The 26,374-nt window shown below is 43.8% G+C and overlaps 1 protein-coding gene across 6 annotated transcripts in view; it reads right to left on the reverse strand.

Moving 5' to 3' along the window:
* The window catches only part of tango6 (transport and golgi organization 6 homolog (Drosophila)), a 222,260-nt gene that overhangs the window by 13,198 nt on the left and 182,688 nt on the right, over window positions 1-26,374 (reverse strand). For 5 of the 6 annotated variants that reach the window (XR_011964222.1, XR_011964221.1, XM_072595747.1 and 2 more), the window contains one exon: window positions 10,590-10,703. Coding sequence is in view for 2 of the 6 variants with exons in the window: in XM_072595747.1 (XP_072451848.1) it covers window positions 10,590-10,703 (114 nt within the window). In the remaining 4 variants the exon portion in view is untranslated. Of the gene's footprint in view, window positions 1-10,589; window positions 10,704-26,374 lie in introns of those variants that run through there. The other variant, XM_072595749.1, reaches the window with a different exon arrangement.

Below are 26,374 nucleotides of genomic sequence, written 5' to 3' on the forward strand. Positions count from 1 at the left end.
TCATATCCAATTTCTAAATTGAAGGACTATATCGAGAAAGTTGGACAAGCCAGTTACATCGCCAAGTTGGACTTACTGCGTGCTGGAAAAGCACAGGTCAGGCAGCATCTGAGGAGCAGGAGAAACAACATTTTGGGCATAAGCACTTCATCAGGAATGAGGTTGTGGGTCAAGGGGGCTGAGAGATAAATGGGAGGGGGTGGCTGGGTGTAAGATAGCTGGGAATGCAATAGGTAGATGAAGGTGGGGGTGAAAGTGATCGGTTGGAGAGGAGGGTGGAGCAGAGGTGTGGTCTCCTCTACACTGGGGAGACAGAGCGGCAACTTGTGGATCATTTCTGAGAACATCTCTAGAATACCTGCACTAAACAACCTCACCGCCCTGTGGCTGAACACTTTAACTCCCCCTCCCACTCCGTCAAGAACATGCAGGTCATGGGCCTCCTCCATCGCCAAACCCTAACAACCTGACGCCTGGAGGAAGAACATCTCATCTTCCATCTTGGGACCCTCCAATCAAATGGGATCAATGTGGATTTCACCAGTTTCCCCATTTCCCCTCCCCCATCTTATCCGACCCCCAAACTCCCAACACGACACCGCCCTCTTGAACGGTCCCACCTGTCCATCTTCCTTCCCACCTATCTGATCCACCCTCCTCTCCGAACTGTCACTTTCACTCCCAATTTCATCTACCTATCGCATTACCAGCCACCCCCACCAACCCCATCCCCACCACCGTCCCGTTTATCTCTCAGCCCCCTTGCACCACAAAACTCATTCCTGATGAAAGACTTATGCCTAAAATGTCGATTCTCGTGCTCCTTGGATATTGCCTGACCAGCTGTGCTTTTTCTGCACCACACTCTTCAACTCTGATCTCCAGCATCTGCAGTCCTTACTTTGTCCTCCTTTATTCATTGGAGTTTACAAGAATGAGGAGTGATCTTATTGAAACGCATGAGAGTCTGGGGGGCCTTGACAGAGTGCAGGAAATCCTCAAGGACGAAGGTGAAGAGCCAGAGGTGGTGGTACATGTCGGCACAAATGATGTCAAGAAGAAGAGGAGGAACATACTACAGCGGGACTTCGGAGAACTCGGAAGAAGGCTGAAAAGCAGGACGTCCAGGGTGGTTATCTCCGGTTTGCTTCCAGTTCCTCGGGCCGATATGGCCAGAAACAGGGAGATAATGGACTTGAACGTGTGGCTGGGGAAATGGTGCAGGAAGCAAGGATTTAAATTCTTGGATCACTGGGGTATGTTTTGTGGTAAACATAAATAATACAAGAGACAGTTTGCACCTTAATAGGTTAGGGACCAGCATTCTGGCAGGCAGGTTTGCTATTGCAACACAGCTACGTTTAAACTAAGTAGCGGGGGGGGGAGGGGACAAACTGGATGTTTAAGAAGGAAATTGAAGGGAAAGTTAGAACAAGGGAAGTCAAGAAAGACAACGGTATCAATGAGGTAGAAAACTCAAAAAGGGATCATGCTGTCAGGTTGAGTGAAATAGGAGTTGATGGGAAGGGTGAGGGCAGTAACAAATTAAAAATACTATACATGAATGCACGAAGCATTAGAAATAAGATGGATGAACTTGAGGCTCTTTTGGAAATTGGCAGATACGATATTGTGGGGATAACTGAGACGTGGCTTCAAGTGGACAAGGGCTTGGGAAATGAATATTCAAGGCTACACGTGCTATCGTAAGGACAGACTGACGGGCAGAGGGGGTGGGGTGGCCATGTTGGTAAGGGATGATATTCAGTCCCATGCCCAGCGGAACCTAGAATCAGGGGATATAGAGTCAGTGTGGATAGAGCTAAGAAATTCTAAGGGTAAAAAGACCCCCTTGGGAGTTATCTACAGGCCCCCAAACAGTAGTCTGGATGTCGGATGTAAGTTGAATCAGGAGCTGAAATTGGCCTGTCGCAAAGATGTTACTCCAGTTGTTATGGGGGATTTCAACATGCAGGTAGACTGGGAGAATCAGGATGGTATTGGACCTCAAGAAAGAGACTTTGTGGAGTGCCTCAGAAATGGATTCTTAAAACAGCTGGTGCTGGAGCCTACCAGGGAGAAGGCAATTCTGGATCTGGTATTGTGTAACGAACCAGAATTGATCAGGGGCCTCAAAGTGAAGGAGCCATTGGGAAGTAGTGACCATAATACAATAAGCTTCAATCTGCAATTTGAGAGGGAGAGGGTACAATCGGAAGTGACAATATTTCTGTTGAATAAAGGGAACTATGGAGCTATGAGGGAGGAGCTGGCCAAAGTTCAATGATGCAATACCTTAGCAGGGATGACAGTGGAGGAACAATGGCAGATATTTCTGGGTATAATGCAGAAGATGCAGGATCAGTTCATTCCAAAAAGGAAGAAAGATCCTAGGAGGAGGCAGGGGTGGCCGTGGCTGACGAGGGAAGTTAAGAAAAATATAAAGTTAAAAGAGAAAAAGTATAACATAGCAAAGATAAGTGGGAAAACAGAGGACTGGGAAGCTTTTAAAGAGCAACAGAGGATTACTAAGAAGGAAATACGCAGAGAAAAAATGGGGTACAAAGGTAAACTGGCCAACAATATAACGGAGGATAGTAAAAGCTTTTTTAGGTATGTGAAAGGGAAAAAACGGTTAAGACTAAAATTGGGCCCTTGAAGACAGAAACAGGGGAATATATTACAGGGAACAAAGAAATGGCAGAAGAATTGAATTGGTACTTCAGATCTGTGTTCACTGGGGAAGACACAAGCAATCTCCCTGAGGTAACAGTGGCTGAAGGACCTGAACTTAAGGGAATTTATATTTGCCAGGGATTGGTGTTGGAGAGACTGTTAAGTCTGAAGGTTGATAAATCCCCTAGGCCTGATGGTCTACATCCCAGGGTACTGAAGGAGATGGCTCGATAAATCGTGGATGCGTTGGTGATTATTTTCCAGAGTTCGATAGATTCGGGAGCAGTTCTTGCAGATTGGAGGGTGGCTATTGTTGTACCACTTTTTAAGAAAGGTGGGAGAGAGAAAGCAGGAAATTATAGACCAGTTAGTCTGACCTCAGTGGTGGGAAAGATGCTGGAGTCTATTATAAAGGATGAAATTACGACACATCTGGATAGTAGTAACAGGATAGGTCAGAGTCAGCATGGATTTATGAAGGGGAAATCATGCTTGATTAATCTTCAGGAATATTTTGAGGATGTAACTCTGAAGATGGAGGAAGGAGATCCAGTAGATGTAGTATACCTGGACTTTCAGAAAGCTTTTGATTTAGTCCCACATAGGAGGTTAGTGAGCAAAATTAGGGCGCATGGTACTGGGGGCAAAGTACTAACTTGGATTGAAAGTTGGTTGGCTGACAGGAAACAAAGAGTAGTGATAAACGGCTCCATTTCGGAATGGCAGGCAGAGACCATTGGGGTACCGCAGGGAGCAGTGCTGGCACCGCAGCTTTTTACAATATATGTTAATGATATAGAAGATGGTATTAGTAATAACATTAGCAAATTTGCTGATGATACTAAGCTGGGTGGCAGGGTGAAATATAAGGAGGATGTTAGGAGATTACAGGGTGACCTGGACAGGTTAAGTGAGTGGACAGATGCATGGCAGATGCAGTTTAATGTGGATAAATGTATGGTTATCCACTTTGGTGGCAAGAACAGGAAGGCAGATTGCTACCTAAATGAAATCAATTTAGATAAAGGGGCAGTACAAAGAGATCACACCAGATAGTGAAGAAGGCTAATAGCATGCTGGCCTTCATAACAAGAGGGATTGAGTATAGAAGCAAAGAGGTTCTTCTGCAGCTGTACAGAGCCCTGGTGAGACCACACCTGGAGTACTGTGTGCAGTTCTGGTCTCCAAATTTGAGGAAAGACATTCTGGCTATTGAGGGAGTGCAGCGTAGGTTCACGAGGTCAATTCCTGGAATGGCAGGACTACGTTACGCTGAAGGACTGGAGTGACTGGGCTTGTATACCCTTGAGTTTAGAAGACTGAGAGGGGATCTGATTGAGACATATAAGATTATTAAAGGATTGGACACTCTGGAGGCAGGAAACATGTTTCCGCTGATGGGTGAGTGCCAAACCAGAGGACACAGCATAAAAATACGGAGTAGACCATTTATGACAGAGATGAGGAGAAACATCTTCACCCAGAGAGTGGTGGCTGTGTGGAATGCTCTGCCCCAGAGGGCAGTGGAGGCCCAGTCTCTGGATTCATTTAAGAAAGAGTTGGATAGAGCTCTCAAGGAAAGTGGAATCAAGGATTATGGAGATACTGATTAAGGATGATCAGCCATGATCATATTGAACAGTGGAGCAGGCTCGAAGGGCAGAATGGTAAAAGGTAAAAATCAAATTTCCGCCACCTCCAAAAAAGACCCCACCACCAGGGATATATTTCCCTCTCCACCCCTTTCCGCCTTCCGCAAGGACCGTTCCCTCCGTGACTACCTGGTCAGGTCCACACCCTCCTACGACCCACCCTCCCATTCTAGCACTTTCCCCTGCCACCGCAGGAACTGTAAAACCTGCGCCCACACCTCCTCCCTCACCTCTATCCAAGGCCCTAAAGGAGCCTTCCACATCCATCAAAGTTTCACCTGCACATCCACCAATATCATTTAATGTATCCATTGCTCCCTATGTGGTCTCCTCTACATTGGGGAGACTGGGCGCCACCTAGCAGAGCGCTTTAGGGAACATCTCCGAGACACACGCACCAGTCAACTACACCGTCCTGTGGCCCAACATTTCAACTCCCCCTCCCACTCTGCCGAGAACATGGAGGTCCTGGGCCTCCTTCACCACCGCTCCCTCACCACCAGACGCCTGGAGGAAGAACGCCTCATCTTCCGCCTCGGAACGCTTCAACCCCAGGGCATCAATGTGGACTTCAACAGCTTCCTCATTTCCCCTTCCCCCACCTCATCCTAGTTTCAAACTTCCAGCTCAGTTACTGTCTCCTTGACTTGTCCGGACTTGTCCGACCTGCCTATCTTCTTTTCCACCTATCCACTCCACCCTCTCCTCCTTGACCTATCACCTTCATCTCCTCCCCCACTCACCCATTGTACTCTATGCTACTCTCTCCCCACCCCCACCCTCCTCTAGCTTATCTCTCCATGCTTCAGGCTCACTGCCTTTATTCCTGATGAAGGACTTTTGCCCGAAACATTGATTTCACTGCTCGTTGGATGATGCCTGAACTGCTGTGCTCTTCCAGCACCACTAATCCAGTATTCGAAGGGCAGAATGGCCTACTCCTGCACCGATTGTCTATTGACAGGGTCGATTTCCACTAGTTGGGGAATTTTGAACTAGAGGACATAATTACCGAATAAGGGGACTTTAATTTACAGCTGAAAATGTGTTGCTGGAAAAGCGCAGCAGGTCAGGCAGCATCCAAGGAGCAGGAAAATCGATGTTTCGGACATGAGCCCTTCCTCAGGAATCAGGTTTCCTGAAGAAGGGCTCATGCCCGAAACGTCGATACTCCTGCTCCTTGGATGCTGCCTGACCTGCTGCGCTTTTCCAGCAACACATTTTCAGCTCTCATCTCCAGCATCTGGAGTCCTCACTTTCTCCTAGACGTTAATTTACAGCTGAGATGCGAAAATAAAATGTTCTCCCCCAGAAGTAGATGAATTTGCAAATTTCAAAGTGTTGAGGGCTATGAGCAGCTAGCACAAAACTGGAGTTAAGGTCTGGGATAGATGAGTCAGGATCTTATAGAATTGTCTGGCAGGCTTGAAGGGCTGAATGGCCCCATTCCTGCTCCTATGTCATGTTTTTGTGATCTGTTCTTCTGAGACAGGAGGCATCCTTGATCCTCTTAAGTCACATTCATGCTATAAAAGTGGTGATGTTTGCTAATGATCACACAATGTTCAGAGTCTTTCACAACTTGTCAGATACTGAAGCAATTTATGCCCATGTACAGCAAGATCTAGACAACATCTAGGTTTCAGTTGATCAGTTGCAAAGTAACATTTGCACCACACAAGTGAACAGAGAGAATCCAACCACTGCTCCTTAACATTAAATGGTTGGATCCCTCAGTATCAAAATCCTGGCACTAACATTGACCAGAAGTTGAACTAGGCAAGCTATATAAATTATACAACTCCATTATAAAATTAAAAATCACACAATACCAGGATATAGTACAACAAGTTTGCTTGGAAGCACTAGCTTTCGGAGTGCTGCTCCTTCACCTGATTAGCTCTGAAAGGTAATGCTTCTAAATAAACCTGTTGGAGTATAACCTGGTGTTGAGTTATTTTTAAATTTGTCCACCCTAGTCCAACACCGACACTTCCAAATCATGTACATTATAAAAGACTTAATAGCAGAGCACTTGGAAGCTAATTGCGGGATCATACAGAGTCAGCACGGTTTTACAAGGAGATGTCATGCTTGATAAATCTGCAAGAAACTTTTGAGAATGCAATTAGTAGAGTGAATAAGGGGAGCCAGTGGATGTGTTTTACATGGACACTCAGAAGGCTTTTGATAAAGTTTCAGAGGTTGCGCACTGAAGTGGATTGAAAACTAGCAGCAATAAACTTCCTCTGAGTGGCAGTGACAAATGGGATACTGCAGGGATCAGTGCTCAGACGCCAGCTATTCAAAAGATATAAATGATTTAGATGAGGAAACTATATGTCATAACTTCAAATCTGCAGATGACAAATTGGATGGAGGTTATACTATGAAGAGAGTGCAGAAACACTTCAGTTCAATTTGAACAAGCTGAGTGAATGGGCAGAGGCAGTATCATGTAGATAAATGTAAGGTTATTTCCCTTGGTTGTAAAAACAGGAAGATAGATTAGTATCTGAATGGCTAAAAGTTGGGAAGGGGAGGTGCAATGACACCTGGGGATCCCCATATAATCAGTCAATGAATGTAAGTATGCAGGTGAGGCTGTCGGTAAAGAAGGCAAATGGTTTGTTGGCTTTATGGCAAGAAGATTCCAGTATGTCTTGATGCAATTGTACAGAATTGTAAGAGTACACATTGCAGTGCTGTGTACAGTTTTGATCCCCTTAGCTGAGGAACAGTGTTCTGGCAGCTGAGAGAGTGCAGCAAACATTTACCAGTCTGATTCCTGAGATGGCAGGACTGACATATGGAGTCAGACTAGATCTGTCGGTGCTATATTCACTAGAGTTTAAAAGAATAAGGCGGGGAATCTCATAGAAACCTATAAGGTTCAAACAGAACTAGACACGGTAAATGCAGGAAGGATATTCCTGGTGATTGGGGAGTCCAGAACCAGGGTCATAATTTAAGGATAAGGGGTAGGCATTTTAGGACAGAAGTAAGAAGAATTTTCTTCACTCAGACAGTGCTAAACCTGTGGAATTCTCTCCTGTAGAAAACCGTTGAGGCAAAACGCTGAAGGCACTCAAGAAAGATGCAGATATTTAGAATTTTAAAAGGTTATTAGGAGAAATTGGGTACAGGGGGCATTAAGTTGGATGATCAGCCATGATCATACTGAATGGCTGATCTCTCTCAAAGGGCTGAATGGTCTTCTCCTACTTCTATTTTCTATGCTTCTATATTACAACAGCAGGTTAGAGTCTGGGAATTCTACAGGAACTAGCTCACCTCCTGACTCCTCAATGCCTTTCTATCATGCATAAAGCACAAGTCAGGAATGTGATGCAGTACTGTCCACTTGTCTGAATGACTGCAGATCCAGCAACACTCAAGAGGCTTAAACCATCCAATATACCAAGCAGTTTTCCTGATTGGCACCACATCCACAAGCATCCACTCCCCACCAGCACCAATGCTCAGCAGCAGTACTGTGTGCAAGATGCACTGCAGCAACTCAACAAATCTCCTTCACTGTCTTCTAAATGTACAACCTCAAGCATCGAGAAGTTCAAGGACAGTAGACATGTGCAAATACTGGCCCTTGGATTTGTGGAAGTTTATGCCACAAGTAAATGACAAGCCAACATCCACTGACAAGTAAATGACAGACTCCTTTATAGCAGGTAAAGGACAAACACCCCGCTATTCCCAAGAGGTAGATAGTCATGTTGTGACTATTTCCACTCTTCAGGCTACTGCCTACCAGCCGAGATTTAAAGATCCTCAACATGATCTGTATTGCAGCATATTATTAGTTACTTCCTGCCTCATTGGAAGCCTAGTGATGGGAGATAAGAAATTGCAGGAGAACTTAATAAGTACTTTGCATCAGTCTTCACAGTGGAAGACATGAGCAATATCCCAACAATTAAAGGGAGTCAGGGGGCTGAGTTGAGTATGGTTGCCATTACAAAAGCGAAAGTGCTAGAAAAGCTAAAAGGTCTTAAAATTGATAAATCTCCTGGCCCCGATGGGCTACATCCTAGAGTTCTGAGGGAGGTGGCTGAGGAAATAGCGGAGGCGTTGGTTGAGATCTTTAAAAAGTCACTGGAGTCAGGGAAAGTCCCGGATGATTGGAAGATCGCTGTTGTAAACCCCTTGTTCAAGAAAGGATCAAGGCAAAAGATGGAAAATTATAGGCCAATTAGCCTAACCTCGGTTGTTGGTAAAATTCTAGAATCCATCATTAAGGATGAGGTTTCTAAATTCTTGGAAGAGCAGGGTCGGATTAGAACAAGTCAACATGGATTTAGTAAGGGGAGGTCATGCCTGACAAACGTGTTGGAGTTCTTTGAAGAGGTGACAAGTAGGTTAGACTGGGGAAACCCAGTGGATGTGGTCTACCTAGACTTCCAAAAGGCCTTTGATAAGGTGCCACACGGGTGGCTGCTGAGCAAGGTGAGGGCCCATGGTGTTCGAGGTGAGCTACTGGGTTGGATTGAGGATTGGCTGTCTGACAGAAGGCAGAGAGTTGGGATAAAAGGTTCTTTTTTGGAATGGCAGTCGGTGTCAAGCGGTGTCCCGCAGGGTTCAGTGTTGGGACCGCAGCTGTTCACATTATATATTAATGATTTGGATGAAGGGTCGAAGTTTGCCGATGATGCAAAGTTATGTGGACAGGCAGGTAGTACTGAGGAAGTGGAGAGGCTGCAGAAGGATCTAGACAGTTTGGAAGAGTGGTCCAGGAAATGGCTAATGGAATTCAATGTGAGCAAATGAGAGGTCTTGCAGTTTGGAAAAAAGAATACAAGCATGGACTACTTTCTAAACGGTGAGAAAATTCACGAAACCAAAGTACAGAGGGATCTGGGAGTGCTAGTTGAGGATTCTCTAATGGTAAACATGCAGGTTGAGTCTGTGATTAAGAAAGCAAATGCAATGTTGTCAATTATCTCAAGAAGGTTGGAATATAAAAGCACTGTTGTGCTACTGAGACTTTATAAAGCTCTGGTTAGGCCCCATTTGGAGTACTGTGTCCAGTTTTGGTCCCCACACCTCAGGAAGGACATACTGGCGCTGGAGCGTGTCCAGCGGAGATTCACACAGATGATCCCTGGAATGGTAGGTCTAACATATGAGGAACGGCTGAGGATCCTGGGATTGTATTAACTGGAGTTTAGAAGATTAAGGGGAGATCTAATAGAAACTTACAAGATAATACATGGCTTGGAGAGGGTGGACGCTAGGAAATTGTTTCCGTTAGGCGAGGAGACTAGGACCCGTGGACACAGCCTTAGAATTAGAGGGGGTAAATTCAGAACAGAAATGTGGGGACATTTCTTCAGCCAGAGAGTGGTGGGCCTGTGGAATTCATTGCCACAGAGTGCAGTGGAGGCTGGGACGCTAAATGTCTTCAAGGCAGAAATTGATAAGCTCTTGATGTCACAAGGAATTAAGGGCTACGGGGAGAATGCGGGTAAGTGGAGTTGAAATGCCCTTCAGCCATGATTGAATGGTGAAGTAGACTCAATGGGCCGAATGGCCTTACTTCCGCTCCTATGTCTTCTGGTCATTGGCTGGTGGCACAGTAGTTAGCACTGCTGCCTCACAGCACCAGAGACCCAGGTTCAATTCCCACCTCAGGTAGCTGACTGTGTGGGGTTTGCACATTCTCCCCGTGTCTGCTTGGGTTTCTTCCGTGTGCTCCGGTTTCCTCCCACAGTCCAAAAATATGCAGGTTAGGTGAACTGGCCATGCTAAATTGTCCATAGTGTTAGATGTAGGGGAATGGGTCTGGGTGGGTTGCACTTCAGCGGGTAGGTGTGGACTTGTTGGGCCGAGGGGCCTGTTTCCACACTGCAAGTAATCTAATCTAAAAAAAAGCTCAAGTCCTAGATGAAGTTGTTGATGGAAAGGACATTGTTTACATCTAAAGATTAATTTTCACTGAGTGCTAGTTACTGACTACTGGTTGCTGTCTCTTTATGAATGTTAAATTGCCACCAGAGTCTGTAATTATTATTAAAATAGAGGAACTAGATTAGACATAGATGATACAGAAACCTCTTTCAGCACTACTGGGAACACCCCCAGACAGGGTAGCACTGTCTTAGTATTGCAGTAGAATGTCAGCAAACCCAAATCTCTGCAAGCAGGTACTATGAGCTTTCTTCTGAGAATCTAATGCCACATAGTTGATTATTGCCCCTTCCTTTTGCTGCAATAAAGATTTAAACCGTAAATGACTTCCCTTACCTGGAACGTCTTTTCACTGAGTCCACGGAGTAAGAGAGTGATGACATGAACTGCAGCTCGACGCACCTCAGATTCCCGTTCTGTCTTCACAATGGCTGTAAGACATTCTGTCACCTAGAAGGAAGTTTCAGAGACAATGAGTGACTTTATGTAGGCAGCAAGGAACTGTTGTCAGGCCTCCAGGAAGAGCTCACACATTTTCCCAGTATCGAGTGCCATGCTGAAGCCAGGTTGATCATGACTTTGAAAATTCATTTTCTCAAAGCAGCTCCCTGGAACCTAGTGCATCAGCAATCTAGGTCAGTGCTCACAGCAGCAAACATCACACACTTTAGATCATATTTTAGATTATTGTTATTATACCTTCCATGTTGGTTTTGGTATATTAATTTGGAAGCATTGAGAGACTCCGAAGAGATTCAAGTGAGTCATTTATGACACTACATGGGCCACAGGTGGGGATGTAAGAGAAACATTGAGGGAATCTGCAGTTGAGGAAAAATGAAGACACGTTGGAAGTGATATTGTGGAAGGACCAAGGGGCAGACAGAAGGATGAGTTTAATTTGGTGTCATAGTGGGCTGAATGTCCCATTCCTGTATTTTAAGGTAACATCATTGAAGCAGATAAAGTTGAGTTGGAGGAACTGAACAAATGGACTGCAGTCCTTACAGGGAAAGTAGAATGTGAAAGCGTTTAGTTGAAAAAGGCCTTGACAGCCCATTTCCCTGAATTCTGTCCTTAGCTTCACCCTCCCTCCAGAGACCACAATAGGATTCCCCTTGTTCTCACTTCCTATCTCCAGCATGATGCAATCATCAAAGTTTGTGTGTAAGACCTTCCAACAGTCGATGGCTGATAGTAACTCAATTTTATCAGCAAGAACACTGATGGATTGTGAGAATTCATCAAATTCAGTGGCCAATAAAGGTGCCTTTTTGTCCTTTCGAAATACAGTGCCATTTATTGAGTTGTGTTGTCTTTTGTGTATGTGTTTTTGCTTTGATATTAAAAGGAAATGTAGTTCTAATTCTGAATTATAGCTTTGTTATTAACCAGTTTTGTAATTTGATTATAGAAATAAACCTCGTTTTGCAATAATTGGATTTTTTTGAGTCAATTAAAGAAACCTCGTGAAAATTCCTTCTATTATGGATAGCAGCACTATAAAAGAGAAAAATGGCCATTTTGGTGATTGAATCACAACATTTACAATAGTGTAGTACTGCAGAACTTTAGTATTGCTGGAAAAAGACATTTTGTCAAAGATGTTTTTTTGCTTGCACTCACCAGAGCAATTTACAAGTATAACAATTCAAGTGGAAAACCAACATTAGTTGCGATTGTGCAATTAGGCAACATTTGCTGAATAATCCTGAATGTGCAAAGGATTATGTTAACAAGCAATTTGGGATCAGACAGGCAGGAGGTGGGAAGAACACAGCAAGCCAGGCAGCACCAGGAGGTGCAGAAGTCGACGTTTCGGGTGTAACCCTTCTTCAGGAATGGGGGTGGGTGTGGGGGGGAGCTGTAGATAAATGGGGTGGCAGTGGCAGGGTGGTGAAGTGGGGATAGGTGGAGACAGGTAGAGGGTACAACCTGGTTGGTTAATGGGAGGATTGAATCCGGTTGGTGGCAAGGAGGAGTGGAAGGGAGGGGGAGGGGCTGCCGAAGGGAAGTTATTTGAACTTGGAGAACTCAATGTTGGGTCCTCCAGGCTGTAGGCTGCCCAGGTGGATGGTCATGTCAAAAAAGGAGTGGTTGAGGGAATGAAAATGGGTGGTGACTGGGAGGTCCAGTCTGCCCGCCACGCTCGGTGAATTATTCCCGAAGTTTACGTTGTGAAGACATTGTGATTGAGAATAAAGCGGATGAGTCGTAGGACGATGTTCGGAAATTGGCAGTTGTTGGTGTTGAATACTGAGGCTGCTGCCGCGATGCCATCATTGTGGGGGATGCTGGTGTAGAATGCGGAAACATCCATTGTGATGAGGAATGTTCCTGGTTTGAATGGTCCGTGGGTGCTGAGTTTCTGTAAAAAATCCATAGTGTCGCGACAGAAGCTGGGGATCCCCTGTACAATGGGCTTCAAGATGCCTTCGACATAGCCAGAGACGTTCTCACACAGGGTCCCATTGCCTGAAACGATGGGACGTCCTGGTGTATCGGCTTGGTGTATCTTTGGAAGGCAGTAGAAGTCGCCTATGCGAGAAGTACGTGGGATGAGGGTGCATAGGAAACTCTGAAGGACTGGATCCAAAGTCGTGATCAATGTTTTTATTTCACTGGTGTGCTCTTTGGTTGGATCACTTACGGTTAACCTGAGAATGTAACTTTTTTAAAAAGTTGTGATTTACATATGAAAGAAGTGAAACTATCATGATCTTCCTAACAGATGAGAAATTTAACAAATAATCTAGGTATTTTTCAATATATAATTTCAGTTACATCACACTGTAAACTTTTAGTATAAATTTTGTATCTTACAATTGTGTACTCCACAACCACCTGATGAAGGGGCAGCGTTCCGAAAGCTAGCGCTTCCAATTAAACCTGTTGGAGTATAACCTGGTGTTGTGTGATTTTTAAACCTTGTATTCCCCAGTCCAACACCGGCATCTCCAGAAAGTGAAGGAGAAGGTGATAGGTTGGAGAGGAGCGTGGAGCGGATAGATGGGAAAGCTGATGGACAGGTCAGGAGGGCAGTGCCGAGTTGGAAACTTGGGACTGGAATAATGTGTGGGGGGGGGGAGGAGGGAAATGAAGAAACTTGAAATCCACATTGCAGGGTCCCAAGGTGGAATATGAGGCGTTCTTCCTCCAGGTGTCGGGTGGTAAGGATTTGTTGATAGAGGGGGCTCAGGACCTGCATGTCCTTGACGGAGTGGAAGAGGGAGTTGAAGTGTTAGGCCACGGGGTGGGGAGTTGGTTGGTGTGGGTGTCCCAGAGATGTTCTCTGAAACGATCTGTAAGTAGGCGTCTTGTCTCCCTGATGTAGAGGAGACCACATTGGGTGCAATGGATACAGTAGATGACATTGTAATCCAGAATTAGAACAACATCCCCTTTTAATATCAAAGTAAACACACAAATCACAAAAGATAACTCAATAGATGGCACACTTTATTGTGCACTGGTCTGAAAATCAAAACGCAGAATTTAATGAATTCTCATAATCCACTGGTTTTCTTGTGGATAAAAATGAATTTCTGACAGCCATAAACTATTGGAAGGTCTTCTAAGTAAGCTTTGGCTTGGACATAAATTAGTCTGATTCCATGTCTTTGGAAATCATCTCAATTCAACTTCTCAGGGTTTACAAGGTAGTCAAGAGACCGAGATCTGAAAAGCTGGTCAGATTTCAAGTCTGTAAGAAAGAGTTTCTCTACATATTTAAAAAGGGAAAAAGTACAAAGTGACTATCGATCCTAAAGAAAGTAAACTGGTGGAATGAATATTTAAAAATAAGGAAATGGCAGAAGAATTGAACACTTCTTTTGCATGTCTTCATTCTAGAGAATACAGGCAACATCCCAGAATTAGCTAATATCAGGAAATGGAAGGGAGGAAGAAAGAAATTACAATAATCAGGTAAGTGATACGAAGCAAATTGTTGGAGCTGTGAGCTAACAACTACCTAGATCTTGATGGACTTAATCTTAGGGTCTTAAATGCAGTAGGCTAGTGAGATAGTTGATGTGTTGGTCATAATTTTTCAAAAACCTACTAGATTTGGGGGGAGGTTCCTCTAGATTGGAAGATAGGAAATATAACTGCATTATGCAAAAAGGGACTCAGACAGAAAGCAGGAAATCCAGACCAGTTAGCTTAAAAGTTGTCATGGGAAATTAGAGCTCATATTAAAGATGTTATAGCAGGATATGTGGAACAATCCAAGGTAAACATGTAGAATTAACCTGGTTTTGTGAAAGGGTAAATAATGTTTAACCATCTGTTGGAGTTGTAGAGTCAAAATCATACAGTACAGAAACAGACCCTTTGGTCCAAACAGTCTATGCCAACCTTAAGGCCAAATTAAACTAGTCCCAGCTGCCTGCATTTCGCCCATTACCCTCCCAACATTGCTTATTCATGTACTTATCTAAATGTCTTTTAAAAGTTGTAACTGTACCTGCAACCACCATTTCCTCTGCAAATTCATTCCACAGATGAACCTCTTGCTGTGTAAAATAATTGCTCATGTCTTTTTTAAATCTTTCTTCTCTCACCTTAAAAATATAGCCCCTAGTCTTGAAATCCCCCACCTGAGGGAAAAGACATCTACCATTCATGTTATCTATATCCTCATGATTTTATAAACCTCAATAAGGTCACCCTTTAACTTCCTATGCTACAGTGAGAAAATGTCCCAGTCTCTCCCCATAACTCAAACCTTCCATCCCTGGCAACATCCTAATAAATCTCTTCTGAACCCTCTCCAGCTTAACAATATCCTTCCCATAACAGGGAGACTTGAACTGTATCCAGTACTCAAGAGGCCTCATCAACTTCCAGTACAATCTCAACATAACTTCCCAATTCCTATACTGAAAGGTCTGTGCCATGAAGGCAAACTTAAGAAGGTTAGATGCCTTCTTAACCACGCTATCTAAATGTGATACAAACTTTAAAGAATTATATACTGGAACCCCTCAGTCTCTCTGGTCTACAACACTGCCCAAGGTCCTATTTTTAATTGTATAAATCTTGTCTTTGCTTGTTTTACCAAAATGCAATACCTCACATTTACCCAAGTTAAATTACATTTGCCATTCTTCAATCCATTAACCCAATCGATCAAGATCTCTTTGTAATCTTACATAACCTTCTTCACCGTCCACGATACCACCAATCTTGGTGTCATCCACAAACTTACTAACCATGCTTTCTACATTCTCATTTAAATCATTTACATAAATGACAAACAAAAGTGACCTAGCACTGATCCCTGTGGAACACGTCGGTCACAAGCCTCCAGTCTGAAAAACACCCCTCTGGCATCACATTCTGTCTCCTGCTCTCTAGCCAATTTTGCATACAATTGGCAAGTTCACCTTGAATCCCATGTGATCTAACTTTACTAATTAGTTTATCTTGTGGAATCTTGTCAAAGGCTTTAGTAAAGTCCAAGTAAACAAGGTCTACCGCTCTGCCCTCATCAATCTTCTTGGTTACTTCCTCAAAAAACTCAATCAAGTTTGTGAAACACAATTTCCCTTGCACAAAACCATGCTGACTATCCCTACTTATTTCTTGCCTCTCTAAACACACATAAATCCTATCTTTCAGAATTATCTCCAACAACTTATCCACTGTTGAAGTCAGACTCACAGGTCTATACAGAGGAACTCTGATTATCTGAGCGACACAGGCAATTGAGTGCCGGATAACACAGTTTAGCCAAGCATCGGGACCGTACAATCTCGGTCAGATAATCCGAAACTCAGAGTCGAGGTTCCTCTGTAGTTCCCAGGCTTTTCTTTGCATTCCTTCTTAAACAAAGGCACAATATTAGCTACTCTCCAGTCATTCGGCACCTAACCCAATCTACAGATAATACAAATATTTCTGCAAGGAGCCCCACAATTTACTCCCTAACCCCCCACAAAGACCTTGGATACACTAGATCAGATCCTAGAGATTTATCCACTTTTATATTTTCCAAGATCTCCAGCAATTCCTCTTTTGTAACGTGAATTGTTTTCAAACATCAATAATTATTTCCCTGAGTTCTCTGGCCTCTATTTCTTTGTTCAGAGTAAAAACTGATGCAATATATTCATTTAATATCTCTCCCCTCTTCTGAGGTTCAACACAAAGATGACCTCTTGAACTTTAATGCGACCTACTCTCTCTCTCAAGTTGTTCTTTTGCTCTTAATGTATTTGCAGAATCTCTGTGACTTATCTTGAACCTTATTTGCTAAGGCTATTTCATATCTTCTCTTTACCTTCCTGATCTCACTCTCAAGAATGTCCTGACCCGCTCTATACTGTTTAAGAACTGTATTTGAATACAGTTGTTTATATCTAAACTATGATTCTTTTTTATTCTTGACAACAGCCTCAATATCTTTATTCATTCATTGTTCTCTAATCCAATCAGCCTTACCTTTCACTCGAACAGAAACATAATGATTCTCAACTCTCGTTATCACATTTTTGCAAGTCTCCTACTTCTCAGACATACCTTTATCTGTGAACAATCTACTCCAATCAACTTTTGAAGTAATGTGTTGTGGCTAAAAGGGGAATATAGAAAATAGGAGCAGGAATACACCATTTGGCCTTCTGAGCCAGCTCAGTCATTCATTATGATCATGGCGGATCATCCATCTCAACATTCCCCATATCCCCTGATCCCGAAGAACTATAATTGCTTGAAATTATTCAATATTTTGGCTTTAACTGCTTTATGTTGGACAGAAACGAAACAAAAAAATTAATGTACATGGGATTTGGAATGGTGTATTGTGATGGATGGATAGAAAACTGAATGGCAGATAAGAAGCAAAGAGCAGAAGCAAATTGTTCTTTTTTTCTGTACAGCAGGCAGTAACTAGTTGGGTGCTAAAGGGAATAGTGCTAGGACCACAGCTACTCACAATATATGGTAATAATTTGGATAAGGGAACTGAATGTAAGATCTCTAAATTTGCAGATAACACAAAGCAAAGTGGGGGGGGGGGGGGGGGGGGGGGGAAAGAGGGTGAGCTGCGAGGATGATGCAGAGATGCATGGACTTGGGGATGTTTGTGCATGAAACATAGCAAGTTAACACACGGGTGCAGTAGGCAATCAGGAAGGTTAATGGAATGTTGGCCCTTATTTCAAGAGAGATGGAATCTAAAAGTTGGGAAGTCTTTCTGCAAGTGTACAAGGTGCTGGTGAGACCACATCTGGAGTACTGTGAGCAGTTTTGGTCCCCTTATTTAGGGAAGATATAAGTTAATTGGAGCCTGTTCAAAGAAAGCTCACTAGGATGATCCCTGGTATGGAGGGATTACGAGCAAAGCTTCAACAGGTTGGGATTGTACTCAATGGCAATCTCATTGAAACATAAAAGATTCTTAAATGGTTCGATAGGGTAAGTTGTTGGAGATAATTCCCTCTTTGAAAAGTCTCGAACCAGAGGACATAGTCTCAGAATTAAGGGTGATCATTTAAGACTGAGATGAGGAGAAAATTCATCTCTCAGGGGATTGAGTGTCTTTGGAACTCCTTGCCACAGAGAGCCGTGGGGTCACAGTCCTTGTGTATAAAGCTGAGTTAGATAGATAGATTCTTGGTGAGTAGAGGAATCAAGGGTTATGGGGAAAGGGCAGTAAAATGGATGTGAAGAATGTGAGATCAACCATGATCCTATTGAACTGCAGAGCAGATTTGAGGGGCTCGACAGCTTACTCCTATTCCCATTTCTTATGGTCTTATGCTTCAGTGTAATTTTGACAAGTGCTTGAGTAGGCAAAAACATGACAGAAATATACTGTGAATAAATGTGAAGCTATCCATTTCGGTAGCAAAAACAGGAAAGCAGATTATTATTTGAACAGCTATAAATTGAGAGAGGGGAAAGTGAAAATAGACCTAACTGTCCTAGTACATCAGTTGCTGAAGGTGAGCATACAGGTACAGCAGCCAGTACAGAACACAAATGGTACGGCGGCCTTCATACTGAGAGGATTTGAGTACAGGAACGAGGATGTTTTGCTGCAATTACACAGGGCCTTGATGAAACCACACCTGGAATACTGTGTGCAGTTTTAATCTCCTTCACTGAGGAAGGATGTTCTTGTTGTACAGGGAGTGTAATTAAGGTTCACCAGACTGATTCCTGGTTCTCATAGAAACTTATAAAATGTTAACTTGACTAGACAAGGTAGATGCAAGAAAGATGATCCCAAAAGCAGGGAGTCTAGAACCAAGGCCATAGTTAAGGAATCAGGTAAATTATTTAAGACTGAGATGTGGAGAAATTTCTTCACCCAGAGAGGGGTAGCCTGTGGAATTTGCAACTACAGGAAGCTACTGATGCCAAAATGATTGAGGAGAAACCGGTGGCTTCAATCTACATATCGAATGGACTAACCAAACTGACAGCAATGTGAAGGAGGAGGATTTCCTGGAAATGTATGAGGGATGGTTTCCTCGATCAATATGTCTAGGAACCACGAGACAGCAAACCATCCTAGATTGGATTGTAATGAGAAGGATTAATTAGCATCAAGGTGGTGAGAGATCCTTTGGGGAAGCTGACCATAATATGGTAGAGTTCTTCATTGAGGTGAAGTGTGACACAATTAAATCTGAAACTAAGGTCCTGAACTTAAAGAAAGCTAACTTTGATGGTATGAGGCATACATTGGCTAGAATAAGCTGACCAAGGATACTTAAGGGGTTTGACGGTAGATAGGCAACGGCAGACATTAAAGAACACGTGGATGAACTTCAACAACTATACATCCCTGTGTGGCATAAAACAGGGAAGGTGGCTCAATCATGGCTAACAAGGGAAATCAGGGTTAGTGTTAAAGCCAAAGAGGATGCACATAAATTGACCAGGAAAAGCAGCAAACCAGAGGATTGGAAGGACTTTAAAATTCAGCAGAGGAGGACAAAGGGTTTAACTCAAAAAGGGAAAATAGAACATGAAAGTCTGCTTGTGGAAAACATAAAAACTGACTGCAGAAGCTTCTGTAGATAAGTGAAAAGAAAAAGACTGAAGACAAATGTCGGCCCCTTGCAGTTAGAACCAAATGAATTCATATTAGACAACAAAGAGATTGCAGGATTTGTCTTCACAAAGGAGGACACAAATAACCTTCAGGAAATGCTAAGAGAGAGGGTCAAACACAAAGGAGGAACTGAAGGAAATCCTTGTTAGTGAGGAAATGGTATTGGGGAATTTGATGGAATTAAAACCTGTTAAGTTCCCCAGGGCCTGTTGCTCTGCATCCCAAAGTACTTGAGTGACTGGCCCAAGAAATAGAGGCGGCATTGGTAATCATTTTCCAGCATTCAACAGATTCTGGAAGAGTTCCAATGGACGAGAGAGTGGTTAATGTAACTCCACTCTCTTAAAAGAAAGAGAGAAAATGGGGAAATTATAGTCAGGTTAGCCTGATATCAGTGGTGGAGCAAATGGGAGTGTCAATCATTAAGGATGTAATATCTTAGCATTTGGAAAGTGGTGAGGAAATCAGTCCTAGTCAATATAGATTCACTAAAGAGAAATCATGCTTGACAAATCTTCTGGAATTTTTTGAGAATGTGACCAGTAGAGGTTAGGAAGGAAGTTTAAGCTCATGTATTGGAGGTAATGTACTGACATGGATACAGAATTGGTTGCCAGGCAGGAAGCAGAGAGTTGGAATAAACGGGTGCTTTTCAGAATGGCAGGCAGTGACAAGTGGGGTATCATAGGGTTCAGTGCTGGGACCTCAGCTGTTCACAATAATCATTAATAATTTGGACGAAGGAATTAAATGTAATATCTCTGAATTTGCAGGTGACACGAAGCTGGGTGGCACTGTGTGCTTTGAGGAGGATGCTAAGAGGCTGCAGGGTGACGTGGACAGACTGGCTGCATTGTCAAATACTTGACAAATAAAACATAATGTGGATAAATGTGAGGTGATCCACTTCGGTCAGAAAAACAGGAAGGCAGATTATCTGAATAGTGGCAGTTTAGGAAAAGGTGAGACCTGGGTGTCATGGTGGAACAATTGTTGAAGGTTGGCATGCAGGTGCAGCAGGCAGTGAGGAAAGCTAATGGCATGCTGGCCTTCATAGCAAGACAATTTGAATAAATGAGTAATGATGTCTTGCTGCAGTTATACAGGGTCTTGGTGAGGCCACACCTGGAGTATTGTGTGCAGTTTTAGTCTCTATTCGGAGGAAGGACATTGCTATTGAGGAAGTCCAGTGAAGGTTCACCAGATTGATTCCTGGGATGGCAGGACTGAAATATGAGGAAAGACTGGATTGACTGAGCTTGTATTCCTTGAATTTAGAAGAAGTGGGGGAGTATCTCATGGAAACATATAAAATCCTGATGGGACTGGATAGGCTAGGTGCGGTAAAAATGTTCCCGATGTTGGGGAAGAATAAGGGGTAGGCCATTCAGGACTGAGATGAGGAAGAATTTCTTCACTCAGAGTTATGAACTCATGGAATTCTCTCCCACAGTAAATTGCTGGGGCCAGTTCATTAGAAATATTCAAGAGGGAGCTGGATGTGATCCTCGTGGCTAAAGGGATCAAGACATATGGGACGAGGATGGGAATGAGATACTGAAATTGCACGATCAGTAATGAATGGTGGTGTAGGTTTGAAAGGCCAAATGGCCTACTCCTGCACTTATATTCTATGTTCCTATGTGAAAGCATTTGGGGCCAAATATGGGGGGAAAGCAGTAACAGGCTACTGATCTGCACGTTCAGCCATAATTATAATGAAAGACGGAGCAGGCTCAAAGGGACAAGTGGCCCACCCCTGATTTGATTTTCTATGTTTATGGAACACTTGGAGGTGCTGAAGTTAGATTTCCAGAAAACATTGAAGTCTTCCACCAAAGACAATAAAGGCTTGTTACATATAGAAATGTCAAATTATGATTCATGCATGAAGATCCCCAAACCTGCAATTTTGTGCAGTTCTTCCCTATTTAAATAATAATGAGCTCTTAAATTCTTCCCACCAACATGCATAACATCACACTTTCCCTATGTTATATTGTACCTGCAAACTTTTTGCCCACTTGCTTATTCTGCCTACATCTTCAGTAGACTCATCCTCACTACTTACCTTCCCACCTATTTTTGTGTCATCTGCAAACTTGGCCACAGAACACTGACTTTCCTTATCCAAGTCATAAATACATATTGTGAATAATTGTGGCCCCAATATTGATCTCTGTGCCACTCCACTGGTTACAGGTTGCCATCCTGCAAATATCCCTATTTTCCCAACTCTCAGTCTTATATTAGTGAACTAATCCTTTGTCCAAACCAATATATTACTCTCCACATCTTATATTACTAAAGTAACCTTACACGCAATATTTTACCTAAGGCCTTTTGGCAATCACCTTAAATCTGTGCCCCTAGTAACTGACCTTTGTGTTAGGGGAAACACTCTATCCAACCCCCTCTCATTACAGACCATAAGACAGAGGAGCAGAAATTAGGCCATTCAGCCCATTGACTCTGCTCCACCATTCAACCATTGCTGATAAGTTTGTCCACCCCAATCTCCTGCTGTTTCCCTGTAACCCTTGATATTCAAGAACCTATCTATCTCAATCTTAAATTTACTTAATGACCTGGCCTCCACAGCCTTCTATTGCAGTGAATTCCATAGATTCACCGCCCTCTGGCTGAAGAAGTTTCTCCTGATCTCCATTTTAAAAAGGTCTTTCCTTTTTACTCTAAGGCTGTGCCCTCAGGTCCCAGTCTCTCCTATCAATGGAAACATCTTCCCAACATCTGCTCTGTCCAGGCCATTCAGTATGATGTATGTTTCAATTAGATCACCCCTCATCATTCTAAACTCGAGTATAGACCCAGAGACCTCAAATGTTCCTCGCATGTTAAGCTTTTCATTCCTGGGAGTATTCCTGTGAATCTCCTCTAAAGATGCTCCAAGGCCAGTACATCCTTCCTGAGATATGGGGCCCAAAACTGTGCACAGCACTCCAAATCTGGTCGGACCACAGCCTTCCAGAACTTCAGAAATACATCCCTATTATATTCAACTCCTCTCAAAATTTTTTTTTAGATTATATTACATTACATTACAGTGTGGAAACAGGCCCTTCGGCCCAACAAGTCCACACCGACCCGCCGAAACGCAACCCACCCATAACCCTACATTTACCCCTTACCTAACACTATGGGCAATTTAGCATGGCCAATTCACCTGACCTGCACATCTTTGGACTGTGGGAGGAAACCCACGCAGACACGGGGAGAACGTGCAAACTCCACACAGTCAGTCGCCTGAGGCGGGAATTGAACCCGGGTCTCTGGCGCTGTGAGGCAGCAGTGCTAACCACTGTGCCACCGTGCTGCCCACAAATGCCATAATTGCATTTGCCTTCCAAACCATTGACTCAACCTGCTAAGTAACGGGGCTCAGGCCTCTGGCACGGAGCCTGTCCCCGCTACTCAGAAGGGAAGGGTGGAGAAGAGCAGAGCAATAATAATTGGGGACTCGATAGTTCGGGGCACAGATAGGCGGTTTTGTGGGAACGAGAGAGACTCACGTTTGGTATGTTGCCTCCCAGGTGCAAGGGTACGTGATGTCTCTGATCGTGTTTTCCGGGTCCTTAAGGGGGAGGGGGAGCAGCCTGAAGTCGTGGTCCATATTGGCACCAATGACATAGGTAGGAGTGCTGAGGATGTTAGACAGGCTTTTAGGGAGCTAGGTTGGAAGCTCAGAGTTAGAACGAACAGAGTTGTTGTCTCTGGTTTGTTACCCGTGCCACGTGATAGAGAGTCGAGGAATAGGGAGAGAGAAGAGTTAAATGCGTGGCTACAGGGATGGTGCAGGAGGGAGGGATTTCGGTATTTGGATAACTGGGGTTCTTTCTGGGGAAGGTGGGACCTCTATAGACAGGATGGTCTGCACCTGAACCTGAGGGGCACCAGTATCCTTGGGGGGAGGTTTGCTAGTGCTCTTGGGGGGGGTTTAAACTAACTCTGCAGGGGCATGGGAACCCAGACTGTAACTTTAGGGTGCAGGACCTGGAGTGTAGGGAGGGTAGGAATATGGTATCAATCTTAAAGGATCGTGCCTGTAAACAGAAGAGTGGCTTGAAGTGTGTATACTTTAATGCCAGAAGTATACGAAATAAGGTAGGTGAACTCGCAGCGTGGGTTGGTACCTGGGACTTCGATGTTGTGGCTATTACGGAGACATGGCTAGATCAGGGACAGGATTGGCTGTTGCAGGTTCCAGGGTTTAAATGTTTTAGTAGGGTCAGAGGTGGGGGTAAAAGAGGGGGGGGTGTGGCTTTGCTTGTCAAAGATAGTATTACAGCGGTGGAAAGGAAGATGGATGAAGATTTGCCATCTGAGGTAGTTTGGGTTGAGGTTAGGAATAGGAGAGGTGAGGTCACCCTGTTAGGAGTCTTTTACAGGCCTCCTAATAGTCCTAGAATCGTTGAAGAAAGGATTGCGAAGATGATTCAGGAGAAGAGTGACAGTAATAGGGTGATTGTTATGGGAGACTTTAACTTTCCTGATATTGATTGGGAAAGCTATAGCTCAAGTTCGTTAGATGGGTCAGTGTTTGTGCAATGTGTGCAGGAGAGTTTCCTGACACAATATGTAGATAAGCCAACAAGAGGTGAGGCCATACTGGATTTGGTTCTGGGTAACGAACCAGGCCAGGTATTAGAACTAGAGGTAGGTGAGCACTTTGGGGACAGTGACCACAATTCGGTGATTTTTACTCTAGTGATGGAGAGGGATAAGTGTGTACTACAGGGCAAGAGTTATAGCTGGGGGCAGGGAAATTATGATGCGTTGAGGCATGACTTAGGATGTGTGGATTGGAAAAGTAGATTCCAAGGCAAGAGCGTAATTGATATGTGGAACTTGTTCAAGGAGCAACTATTGAGTGTCCTTGATAAGTACGTACCTATCAGGCAGGGAGGAAAGGGTCGTGTGAAGGAGCCGTGGTTTAATAAGGAGTTGGAATCCCTTGTTAAATGGAAGAGGGCGGCCTTTGTAAAGATGAGGCGTGAAGGTTCAATAGGGGCGATTGAGAGTTATAAGGTAGCCCGGAAGGACCTGAAGAGAGAGCTAAGAGCAGCAAGGAGGGGACATGAAAGGTCCTTAGTTGGTAGGATTAGGGAAAACCCTAAGGCTTTCTATAGGTATGTTAGGAATAAAAGAATGACTAGGGAAGGAATAGGTCCAATCAAGGATAGTAATGGGAAGTTGCGTGTGGAGGCTGAAGAGATTGGGGAGGCGCTGAATGAATACTTTTCGTCAGTATTCACTCAGGAACAGGACATTGTTGTCGATATGAATACTGAGGCACGAATAAGTAGAATGGATGGCTTTGAGATATGTAGAGAAGAGGTGTTGGAAATTCTGGCAAGGGTGAAAATAGATAAGTCCCCTGGGCCTGATTGCATTTATCCTAGGATTCTCTGGGAAGCAAGGGAGGAGATTGCAGAGCCATTAGCCTTGATTTTTGTGTCCTCTTTGTCTACAGGAGTAGTGCCAGAGGACTGGAGGCTAGCAAACGTGGTTCCCTTGTTCAAGAAGGGGAGTAGGGATAATCCTAGTAACTATAGGCCAGTGAGTCTCACTTCTGTTGTGGGCAAAGTCTTAGAGAGAATTATAAGGGATAGGATTTATGCACATCTGGATAAGAATGATGTGATCAAGGATAGTCAGCATGGTTTTGTGAAGGGCAGGTCGTGCCTCACAAACCTTATTGAATTCTTTGAGAAGGTGACGAAGGAGGTAGATGAGGGGAAAGCGGTAGATGTAGTATATATGGATTTTAGTAAGGCGTTTGATAAGGTCCCCCATGGTAGGCTACTGCAGAAAATACAGAGATATGGCATTGAGGGTGAGTTGGAGGTTTGGATTAGGAATTGGCTCTCTGGAAGAAGACAGAGGGTAGTAGTTGATGGCAAAGATTCATCTTGGAGTGCCGTCACTAGTGGTGTTCCGCAAGGATCTGTTTTGGGACCATTGCTGTTTGTCATTTTTATAAATGACCTGGAGGAAGGGTTAGAAGGTTGGGTGAGCAAGTTTGCGGATGATACGAAAGTCGGAGGAGTTGTAGACAGTGAGGAAGGATATGGCAGGTTACAGCGGGATATAGAGAAGCTGCAGAGCTGGGCAGAAAGGTGGCAAATGGAGTTCAATGTAGCTAAGTGTGAAGTGATTCACTTTGGTAAGAGTAATAAAAAGATGGATTACTGGGCTAATGGTAGACTACTTGGTAGTGTGGAAGAGCAGAGGGATCTTGGTGTCCATGTACACAGATCTCTGAAAGTTGCCACCCAGGTAAATAGTGCAGTGAAGAAGGCATATGGCGTACTGGCTTTTATTGGTAGAGGAATTGAGTTCCGGAGTCCTGAGGTCATGCTGCAGTTGTATAAGACTCTGGTGCGGCCGCTTCTGGAATATTGTGTGCAGTTTTGGTCGCCATACTATAGGAAGGATGTGGAGGCACTGGAACGGGTGCAGAGGAAGTTTACCAGGATGTTGCCTGGTATGGTAGGAAGATCCTATGAGGAAAGGCTGAGGCACTTGGGGTTGTTTTCTTTGGAGAAAAGAAGGTTTAGGGGTGATTTGATAGAGGTGTACAAGATGATTAGGGGGTTAGATAGGGTTGACAGTGAGAACCTTTTTCCGCGTATGGAGTCAGCTATTACAAGGGGGCATAGCTTTAAATTAAGGGGGGGTAGATATAGGACTGATGTTAGGGGTAGGTTCTTCACTCAGCGAGTCGTAAGATCATGGAATGCCCTGCCAGTAGCAGTAGTGGACTCTCCCTCTTTATGGGTATTTAAGCGGGCATTGGATAGGTATATGGAGGATAGTGGGTTAGTGTAGGTTAGGTGGGCTTTGATCGGCGCAACATCGAGGGCCGAAGGGCCTGTACTGCGCTGTATTGTTCTATGTTCTATGTTCTATTAGAACTCCCAATCCTCTTTTCGCTTTAGTCTTCTGAATTTCCTCCCCATTTAGAATATAGTCCATGCTCTATTCTTCCTAAAAATACATGACCTCACACTTTCTCTTGCCATTCTTTGCC

This window comes from Chiloscyllium punctatum, chromosome 26 (genome assembly GCF_047496795.1).
Source record: "Chiloscyllium punctatum isolate Juve2018m chromosome 26, sChiPun1.3, whole genome shotgun sequence".
NCBI classification, from domain to species: Eukaryota; Metazoa; Chordata; class Chondrichthyes; order Orectolobiformes; family Hemiscylliidae; genus Chiloscyllium; species Chiloscyllium punctatum.